General features: G+C 46.4%; 1 protein-coding gene across 1 annotated transcript in view; it reads left to right on the top strand.

The window, feature by feature from the left end:
* Positions 1 to 6448: 6448 nt before the first annotated feature.
* Positions 6449 to 11336, top strand: part of WDR1 (WD repeat domain 1) — a 108083-nt gene continuing 103195 nt past the window's right edge. Inside the window, exon 1 of the mRNA XM_068277506.1 lies at positions 6449 to 6645. Within this exon, the coding sequence (XP_068133607.1) occupies positions 6630 to 6645 (16 nt within the window). The 5' untranslated portion in view covers positions 6449 to 6629. The remainder of the gene's footprint in view (positions 6646 to 11336) is intronic.

Here is an 11336-nt window from a genome sequence, read left to right as displayed (position 1 = left end):
ACTTAATGCAAACCTAAACCTGAAAATTAAAAGTCAAAATAAACATACACAAGGCATACTTACCCATCAATCTCTTTGTCCTCTCCTGCGTCCTGTTTGTCCACTGTGATTAACAGAATTCTCTGCCCTCCATTTTACAAATGGCAATGCACCCGTAATAGCTTCCTGGTCAGCACAGTGTTAAACTGTTATATCACCCACTTGAGCCATAGGGAAAAATGGACATTACCTTGCTCATCAGTTGTCCTTTCAGTTATAACTGTCAGCAACTGATATATAAGTGACAGAAACTGATATATTTGGGTCAGAACTGGAAGGGATTGCTGTTAGAAGAAAGTAGTGAGCTTCTGGGAGGAACTGGCAGGGAGGTAAGTAAGTAATATTCATTAGCAGTTTATTGTTTATTTCAAATTATTTTACTTGGTTCAGGTTCACTTTAAAGAGTAAAACATGTTTCATGTTTATTGGTAAATTACCATTTTATGAATATTTTTAAATACAGTTATAATATATTTAAAGATCTCTGCTAGGGAATTTCCACAGACACTACACAGAGGTTTTCTTGCTTTCAGCTTGCTGTTAGGTTTGGCACAGAAAAGGAAGTGCAACCGTTGCTGCCTTTTTAAGTTTTATTGCTTCTGTAAATCATTCCAAACATGGATGTATGAAGCTCGGTCTCATTTTGCTTCAGGATAACCAAGTTTGGTCAAGTTTGGTTTGCTTCCTTATCAGAAGTCATGATTGACAACACCTCGGTAAAGTATTGAGTAAACCAACTATGACAGCTAGCGACCTGCCACATATAACCATGAGCTCACACTGTTTAAACTGCCAGTGACTTGTGAAGTGTAATACGACCTATCGCCTGCCCTGTGACACCCCCCAGCCTCAGAGCCCATCAACTCCTTTTACAGGATGCACAGGATAGCCAGTGGCCATCTTTGATGTGGGCACAATCTGGATGCTTTCTATATACATTAAATAAGCTTTGACTCTGCAAGTGTCCAATTGTTTAAAAATGTCATGTCTGACTTATATTCGGAATGATGGGATTTCTAATTCTACACTTGCAACAGACTTAAACCTGGGAAAATAAAAACATGGACGTTGGAAGCAACTGTTTTTAAAGCAAACCTGTTATTTTAAAGGCTGCAAGAGGTTTCAGGTTCATATCTCGGATGAGCCCTTCCTTTTGACCTCACTAGGGCTGCCCCTTCTCTCTGGAACTTGCTCCCACAAGCCATCACACTTGGCCCCTACCTTAATGCCTTCAAATGTGCCCTTAGAATTCAACTTTTCATGCCTACCCTCCACTAAGCAGAAAACCAATGCTATAGTGCGAGCCATGTGCAAGGGTAATTCATCTCTCGACCCCAAATGACTTCTTCCTCTGAGTTGCTACGACTCAGAGGGATAATGGTATTTAGGGCTCAGACACACTATAAGCGCTTTTTTGAGCACTTGCGATTGATTAGCTTTTTAAAAATCGCTCCCATTCACTTTCATTAAAATCGTGGTAAAAATCTCTGCAATCCCGTACACAATTTTAATGTGATTGGGAGTGATTTTTAAAAAGCGTTTAGAAAGCACTAATCAATTGCAAGGATTCAGAAAAGTGCTTATAGTGTGTCTGAGCCGTGAGGAATTTGAGCGGCAGGGTGAGCCCTCATTCTGCTCACTTGTGACATTATAATATGTACCCCCCCCCCCCATTCAGTACCATAATATGTCCTGCTGAGCACCTTCACTACAGACACACCTAATAATGTATCTCTACCGCCACCCTTTTGATTGTAAGGCCTCTGGCAGGGCCCTCCCTCCTAGTGCTTCCAGCTTGATCATGCACCCTCATTGTTTGGCACCCCTCACATACTAGAAAGGAATTGGATTATTGTTATCAATATGTCAATCATCGTACTTGGTGAATGAATTCTGATACGCAGAGTAGGAGAGTCTTGGAAGATAGCGACATACCTCTCAGTTGTCTTCCTTCCTCTAAGGCTATGTTCACATTATAAATCACCAGCGATATCACAAGCGTTGAGTGATTTAATGAGCGTTTTTAAAAGCGCTTTTCCTTGCGATTTGCGCTTAGAAAAGTGCTTTTACTGAGTGATTTGTTTTTTTCACTTCCTGACATTAGTCAGGAAGTGAACTCTTTGACCTGGACATGAATAAATACAATGGGCCTGATTCACAAAGCGGTGATAACTCAGTTATCACGCCTAAAAGACTTTAGGTGTGATAACCTTTGCACTAGCGAAGTTATCACCGCTTTGTGCTATAATTCGCGCGAAGCTCCAACGCGCAAAGTTTTGCGCATGCGCAAAGTCCCATAGGGTTTAATGGGCGCTTCGCGCGCAAAACTTTGCGCGCGGGAGTTCGCGCGAATTCCTTCAGATCACGCCTAAACTAAGTTTAGGCGTGATAAAGGGCTTTTCACAGGCGTGCAAACACTTTGCACCGCTATGTGAATCAGGCCCAATGTATTTATTCAAAAAAAGCCCTCGGGAAATCTCTATACCTAGCGCTTTTTCAAGCGCTTTGCAATTTCCCTATACCTTCCATTGAGCCAAAGCACTCAGAAAATGGTACATATAGTGCGTGTGCGATTTCAAAGAAATCAAAACGCTCACGTTAACACTGTCATAAGAAAACACTGCACAATCGCTTTTAGGGCAATTTCTAAAATCTCCAGCACTTTAAAAAAAACGGAAACGCTCATGGTGTGAACAAGCCCTAAGTGTCTGAGTGTGATTATAGCGCCCTCTCTTGTCATGTAACACATGTGATGTAAGCTGCACTGTAGTCATAGAGACTGTGGCTGGATGGTGTAATGGGTAAGGGCTCTGCCTCTGACACAGGAGACCAGGGTTCGAATATCAGCTCTGCCTGTTCAGTAAGCCAGCACCTATTCAGGATACCTTAGGCAAGTCTCCCTAACACTGCTACTGCCTATAGAGCGCTACTGCCTATAAAACTGCAGCTCTGGTGCTTCGAGTCCGCTAGGAGAAAAGCGCGATATAAATGTTACTTGTCTATTTGATGCTAGGAGCAAGGAAGATCAGTGTAGCTTGGAGAGGCATAATGCTTATTCCAGTGCTCCGCTCACTACTCTGCAATTCAGGGTGCCCGCTGTGGGTCTCCATGAGGCCCATGGTGGAGCTCCTGATTGCCATCCAAAACCACTGGGCTCACCTTGGCAATGGGCCCCACAGCAGCTTCTATGGTAATCCCTACGCCTATGTATTCAACCCCATGGCATGATCTTGCTTCTTGTTCTGAGCTTGTATATCCTACCTTGTATGTTGACCTCATTGTGCAGCACTGTGTCATATGTTGGTGCTTTAAAAATACAATAAATAATAATAATAGTAGTGCCAGCATGCAGGGTCGGACTGGGACACTGGGGGCCCACCAAAGGAATTTCAACCTGGGGCCCACACATCCAATGATTGCGGGGGGAAAAGGTGTGACCATGCACCGGAAGGTGGGCGTGGTCATGATGTATTATGGACAGGGCCAAATGTACATGATCGTAGCAGCATTGTAATTCAGAGACACTGCTGCCCAGCAAAACTTTGCATAGAGTCCCCTCCTTCAATATAAAGTAATGTCCTACTTTGCAGAGGTTGCAACCACAGAGGTTGCAATTTGCAAAGGTTGCGACCGCATCGGGGTCCTTGGGCCAAAGGGGCCCTCCCTCAACTACAGTATTACCTCTCTATTGGTCCTGTGCTCATAATAATCACTTCTATAGATACTTTGAATAGTGGTAATCATTAACAAGCTATTCCTCATCCCCTTCTTGCACGTCTGACACTGTAGTTGCCATTGGCAGGGTTTGGTGCGTCGTATCAATTGTTATGTATAGAGCTCTACAGCTCCTTAGCTACGCCACTGCTCTCAGCATGAGTGATTACAGCACTGAGAAGAGAATTTTTGTGCTGCAGGCAGCAATTGGATCTCTGTCAGACAAGGAGGGGGGCCCACCAAAGACCTGGAGGCGGGGCCCACCTAGGGAAAAAACTGTACTACTGTGGCCCAGTCCGACCCTGCCGGCATGCATCTGCAAGCCACGATTCCTGCACTTGTTGTGATGTGAGAACGCGTCTGAATCCCTCCAGCTGTGGCCATGTGAACTATGGGGATTTGCATGCATGATGGGATTAAGGGACCATTATCACAAAAATCTTAACATTTAAAATACATGTAAACACATACAAATAAGAAGTACATTTCCTCCAGAGTAAAATGAGCCACAAATTATTTTTGTCCTATGTTGCGGTCAATTTTTGTAGAAATCTGACATTACCGGTTTTGGAGTAGCCCATCTTCTCGTGGGGGGTTTACTTTACTTTATTTTCAAAAGCACTTATCAAGTGGTGGTTACTCCATCCAACTGCTAAAAAAAATGCAACGACAGCAGGGAGACGGGCCAGCATCTTTGTATAAATCTTTTTCAGGGAATGTCTTCACAATCCCCCACGAAGAGATGGACTAGCCCAAAATCTGTCGGTTCTTATTTGAGGCCTGGTGCACACCGAGCGGTTTTTGAAGCGCTCCGCAAACCGCTTCTGCCTGTGAAAACGCTTGGCTAATGTATTTCAATGGGATGGTGCACACCAGCGGTTTGAGGTTTTTAGCAAACCGCAAACGTGGCTCCTGCAGCACTTTTGCGGTTTGAAGATGCGTTTCTGCCTCAATGTAAAATATAGGAAAAGCTCAGCCTGCTCTGAAAAACTCTAGATCAGAGCGGTTTTCCAGGCATTTTTGTTACATTAGCTGTTCAGTAACAGCTTCACTGTAACAATATTTGTAATCTGCTACACAAAAACACTCCGAAAAACGCTAAGCATGTTTAGGAAACGTCTCTAAACACGCCTAGAATGGCTCAGAAATCTGCTTCAAAAACCTCTAGCGTTTTGCAGATCTGCTAGCGGTTTTTGGTGTGCACTGGGCCTGAATGTGTATTTTAAATTTTTTTTTATAGTGGTCCTTTAAGTGCTGCAGACCTTCCATTTTTATTTTTCCATGCACATGAATTTGGAAGTAGCCTATAGATTTCAATAGGCTTGCGACTCCCTGCCTGAATTTGCATGTGGGGAAACGGATGGGAATCACACAAAGGGAAACAAAAGAGTTACCGTATATTCCGGGGTATAAGACGACTGGGCGTATAAGACGACCCCCAACTTTTCCAGTTAGAATTAAAGTTTTGTGATATACTCGCCGTATAAGACTACCCCTCTTTACTGTTGGACATTTGTATACTCTACTGTAAGTACTGGTGCTATACTGTATAAACAGGTACTGATCCTGGTGCTGTACTATGTGTGGTTCCCCGTATACCAGCCAATCACGGCAAGCGATGTACCTTACCGGCGATTGGCTGGTTGTTGCATACAAAGCCTGCTTGGATTGGTCAGCTATCCCTGCCTCCAAGACTACTTGTACAGCACCACCCTTGCTGGCACTGCATACGGCGGGGATGCGGCCATGGACGTTTTTGTGCTCTGCTCTCCCCCACCATATGCAGCAACCGCAGATTTTCCAGTCCGGCTCGGAAGTTTCAGCACCTGCCCCATATAACGAGCCCCGGCGTTTAAGACGACCCCCGACTTTTGACAAGATTTTCATAGGTTAACAAGTAGTCTTATACGCCAGAATATACTGTAATAGTAATCAGTGTGTGATGAATGGGGGGGGGGGGCACTTTGGTGTCTCAGCCTTGGGTGCTAGAGGACCTTGTCCTGGCTCTGCTCACAACTGCTTGCTACTGCCTGGTAACTGCTTGCTGCTGCCTGGCAACTGCTTGCTGAGCACACAGCTCAGCAGTTCTTGGAAAAGAGGCCTAAAGATGTTGAATGGGTGGAGGTAAGGAGTTCCATGGTGTTGAAGCAGCTCTTGAGAAGTCCTGGAGGTGTGCATGGGACTGGGTGATGCGGGGTACGGTCAGGCGAAGTTCAATTGGAGGAGTGGAGGTAGCGGCTAGGTAATGGTAAGAAGCCATTTGAGGCACTTTTTTTCTCCACAGGTTTCCTTTAATATGGGTCACAAATCATTAATCCCCCATCTTTGGTGACACCCAAGTCCTGGTGGCCCATCAGCCAGGGGAACAGTGCAGCCAGTCATCATCCAACCATAACATTTCTGACCACAACTCCTGATCTTGAGACAGAAGCCCTGATTTGGAGGGAAGGTAATAAATAGCTGGATTTATCCACAGCCCTAGTAATCTGCGATTATACCGTCAAAACCTGGACTACCGCTAGAAGCCATCAACATTCCTCGTAACCAACCTATTCATGGAGCATTTAGTAAAGTACAGCATCGGGTTCTCATTCCAGCCTTGCCCACAACAAAGATGGAGGTCTGGCTGTCCCGCCCCGGATGACGTCACGGCCGCTTGACAGCCTGTGCTAGTAGCTGCCTGGTAGCTGGAGGCGGCCGGGAGGGAGCGGGCTGGATCTCCAGCGGAGGAGCGTTCATTGTTGACCATATATAGTCACAGCCACAGGGAGACATCGCAGCTGTGAGCTGGGCTCTGGCTTCCGGGTTTGTGTGGCGGGGCGGAGGAGAGACAGAGCTGGGAGTAGTCACTGTGCCGGGCTGAGCCAGCGGGGAAGATGTCGTACGAGAACAGTAAGTGATCGCCGGGCACCAGTCATTCCACTGCCAGGACTAATGCAGCGGCCTGTCAGCTGTGCTTCCCTTCATCCACACCCAGCATCAGGCTCTGTGCTGGGGAACTACATAACCCAGCACACCCCCATGCACTGACAGTATGCTGGTAGGGAAGTGGCTGCCCCTGTGCAGGGGAACTACAGATCCCAGCACACCCAATGCACTGACAGCATGGCACTAGCAGCAGGGAAGTGGCTGTCTCTGTGCTGGGGAACTACAGATCCCAGCACACCACATGCACTGACATGGCTCTAGCAGGGAAGAGGCTGCCTCTGTGCTGGGGAACTGCAGATACCAGCACACCTCCATACACTGAAAACATGGCACTAGCAGGGATGTGGCTGCACCTGTGCTGGGGGTACTGCAGATCCCAGCACTCCTCCATACAGTGACAGCATGGCACTAGCAGAGAAGTGGCTGCCTCTACTGGGGAACTACAGAACCCAGCACACTCAATGCACTGACATGGCTCTAGCAGGAAAGTGGCTGCCTCTGTGCTGGGGAACTGTAGATCCCAGCACACCCCATGCATGGCACTAGCAGGGAAGTGGCTGCCTCTGTGCTGGGGGATTGCAGATCCCAGCACACCTCCATACACTGAAAGCATGGCACTAGCAGGGATGTGGCTGCACCTGTGCTGGGAGACTGCAGATCCCATCACACCCCATGCATGGCACTAGCAGGGAAGTGGCTGCCTCTGTGCTGGGGGATTGCAGATCCCAGCACACCTCCATACACTGAAAGCATGGCACTAGCAGGGATGTGGCTGCACCTGTGCTGGGAGACTGCAGATCCCATCACACCCCATGCATGGCACTAGCAGGGAAGTGGCTGCCTCTGTGCCGGGGGACTGCAGATCCCAGCACACCTTCATACACTGACATGGCACTAGCAGGGAAGAGGCTGCCTCTGTGCTGGGGAACTACAGATCCTAGCACACCTCCATACACTGAAAGCATGGCACTAGCAGGGATGTGACTGTACGTGTCCTGGGGGGACTGCAGATCCCAGCACTCCTCCATACAGTGACAGCATGGCACTAGCAGGGAAGCCACAGGTTGGCTGAGCCTTCTCTGCATATCAATGGCCCCATTCATTTCTGTAGTCTGCACTGCATACATTCCACTGGCTGCTCAGACTTGCTGCCTCTTGTACCCAATGCTGGCTGCTGCTCTGGAGAAAGCATAATGCTGGTCACATGCACACATTTATGTCCATTCATTGTTTGCTTTGCAGATAGTTGTTTGCCCCCCTGACTTGTGATTGTAGCCTTTATATCATCTGTGTTCTCATGCCAAATACAACAGTACATTAGTTTGTGTAGTAAAGAAATTATAGAAGTGTAAGATTTGACTTGCTGGTATGTGAGCAGGACATACCAGAACTTTGCATGAGGCGGTTCAGATTTGGGGACAAATAGTTCATTATGTGACAGTTTGATTTATTAAAAGAGAGCTCCCAAATGGATCCCTTGGCAATGAGGTAACTTAGGCTGTCCCCCTTTTTTTTTTTTTTTTTTTTTTTTTTTTTTTTTTTTATTTATTCCCCCCCCCCCCCCCCCCCCTTTTAGTAAGCTGGTGGGAGATGGTCCATAAACTAGCATTTGGGCCCCTTGATACAGCCTAGGCCCCAAGCACTTGCCTAGGTGCCTTGTAGATGATATTGCTCTGAGAGCCCAGCCTGAGCTCTTGTAAAGGCCTAGGGCCCCATACACACATCAGACCATAGTCTTTTGAAAATGAAAGATCACAGACCAATCTTACCACCCTTCATGTAGTATGAGAGCCATACTCTACACTGTCTTTTCTATGGAGCTGAACTCCACATCAGACAGAAATCTTTGCAAGATGCTGCACACACAGATGCTGTACAGACACAAAAGATCAGTATCTGCAAAAGATCTGTTCCTGCCAAAAATCCGTTCCTGCAAATTGCAATGATAGTCTATGAGATCTGCAGATCATCATACACACATGATTTAACTGACATTCATCTGCAGATCAGATCCACCAGGATGGATTTTCAGATCTGCAGATGATTGCTTGATCTGCAGATGAATGTCAGTTAAATCATGTGTGTATGATGATCTGCAGATCTCATAGACTATCATTGCAATTTGCAGGAATGGATTTTTGGCAGGAACAGATCTTTTGCAGATACTGATCTTTTGTGTCTGTACAGCATCTGTGTGTGCAGCATCTTGCAAAGATTTTTTTCTGATGTGGAGTTCAGCTCCATAGAAAAGACTGTGTAGAGTATGGCTCTCATACTACATGAAGGGTGGTAAGATTGGTCTGTGATCTTTCATTTTCCAAAGACTATAGTCTGATGTGTGTATGAGCCTTAGGAAGCAAGCATAATGCTATGTCTCATTTTAAAGGGACACTTAAGTCAAACAAAAAAAATGAGTTTTACTCACCTGGGGCTTCCAATAGCCCCCTGCAGCTGTCCGGTGCCCTTGCCGTCTCCCTCCGATTCTCCTGGCCCCGCTGGCAGCCACTTCCTGTTTCGGTGACAGGAGCTGACAGGCTGGGGACGCGAGTGATTCTTCACGTTCCTGGCCACAATAGCACCATCTATGCTGCTATAGCATATATCATATACCATATAGCAGCATAGAGGGTGCTAATGTGTCTGGGAACGCAAAGAATCACTCGCGTCCCCAGCCTGTCACCTCCTGTCACCGAAACAGGAAGTGGCTGCCGGCGGGGCCAGGAGGATCGGAGTGAGACGGCAAGGGTACTGGACAGCTGCAGGGGGCTATTGGAAGCCCTAGGTGAGTAAAACTCATTTTTTTTGTTTGACATAAGTGTCCCTTTAATCCTGTAGCAAGAAACAACTGCTGTACTTCCTTTTTCTAATATTCAAGGACTCGGCTTGGGCCTCTGTGGCCTCAGTTGGCGAGCAGATGAGCCATTTCCCTTGTGGACTTCCTGGAAAGGCTACAGTGGAGGCAAGTCAGGCATTCAGTGTTACTCTTGCCTCTCTCCAGGCTTTGCAAGAGGTGGAGTTCTTTAGTAAAGTTTGTTTGGTAATCAATTGGCAAAGCTTGTATGTCTTAGGTGACCCAGCAGGAAAGTCCACAGGGAAATTTCGCTAGCATGAGTGGGTGGATGGTACACTCTCAAACTTTCAGATAGTTTTGTTGTGCTATTACGTCCACACTATTTGACCATTTAGAAACCTTCAAGTTGTAGACATTGCTGTGATTGGAGAACTCTTCCCTATGGAGTTTCTTGCTTGGTCACCTGAACTATACTAGCTCTCATTGGGCTTCTAAATCTGATTATCTCCAGAATTCTCTTTTTTTTTTTTTTTTTTTTTTTTTTTTTTTTAACCATCCTCTAGTTTGGGTTTTTGTATTCCCACAATACATAACTGACACCATGTCTGAACATTTTGTCTACCGTACTTTAAAATCATTACATACTTGACCATGTACAAACAATTGTATATGCACTTACACAAAAGACATTGATTACTTCAGTACCAGCAGTCTTAACTGGGCTTGCTGATGTCTTGCTGCATGGAATCGCCACTCTGTTCGCACCACTCACCTGTTGCTAAAGCCCACTCGCTCTGTTGTCGCTATGACAGCAGAGCTCTATGAGCGAGTCAGGAGCCTATGCCATTGGCTCCTGACCCTGTGATCATTCTGAGCGAATGAGATTGGCTCACATAGATCGCCTGGCATACATTTGAAATTGGCGCCGGTAGACTTGGGAGCAGGATACAGCCGGTATATGGCTGATCCTGCTTCTGCACAAGTCCGGGCCGTGTTAATTACTATTCCCCTTCCAGGCTGCCATGGATGGTGGGGAATGATAATTCGGCTCCCAGCGTCTTCTGACTGCGCCGACGTTACTCACTGAGCACCGCTATAGATGTGATTCCTATTCTAGTCTATGGTGGCGCCGGCTGCGCCCAAATCTAGCAGCGCTGAAAAGCACTGCTCCGGATCACAAGGTCTGGAGCCAATGAATTTGGCTCCTGACCAGCTCATGGAGCTCTGCTGTCATCTTGACAGCAGGCATGTGGGCTGCAGTGTCAGGAGAGTGGCGCGATTGGCGGTAGTGTGCGGTGGGCTAATTGAAATCTACGTACACTGGCAACGGGTCCCAAACAGCGTACATTTCAATTAGCACGGTCCAGAAGCGGTTAAGACTTTCATTGTTGGCTAACTTAAGGTTGCCATACACTTATAGATTTGCAGCAGATTCGACCATCAGATTTCTGGCAGATGCCTGTCAGGTCGAATCTGACATGAATCTATCTGATGTGTGCCACATACTAGGAACAGAATGAAATCTATCTAAATGCATTATTGGACCATTAGATCCAATGCAACTCTGTGGGCTATCGATCTGCTGCCAGCAGCAGATCGACCTAGATCTTCCATCCTGTCAGATCAAATCCATCTAAATCTTCCACAAATCAATCGATTTGAAATAATTGATTTCTGATCGTTTCTATAGAATCGATCAATGGCTGAAATCGACCAGTTTATGGGCCATTTTACTTTTTGACTAGTTTGGACATTAGTTGGTGTCTGGCAGTTTTACCGTGGCACTTTTGCTTGATGTATGTCACCAGTTAGGCTTTTCGACCCATATAAATATACTTTTTGCTAAGACCTACAGCAGAGATGC

This window comes from Hyperolius riggenbachi, chromosome 1 (genome assembly GCF_040937935.1).
Source record: "Hyperolius riggenbachi isolate aHypRig1 chromosome 1, aHypRig1.pri, whole genome shotgun sequence".
Classification (NCBI taxonomy): domain Eukaryota; kingdom Metazoa; phylum Chordata; class Amphibia; order Anura; family Hyperoliidae; genus Hyperolius; species Hyperolius riggenbachi.
This window is presented reverse-complemented; position numbering and strand designations above follow the sequence as displayed.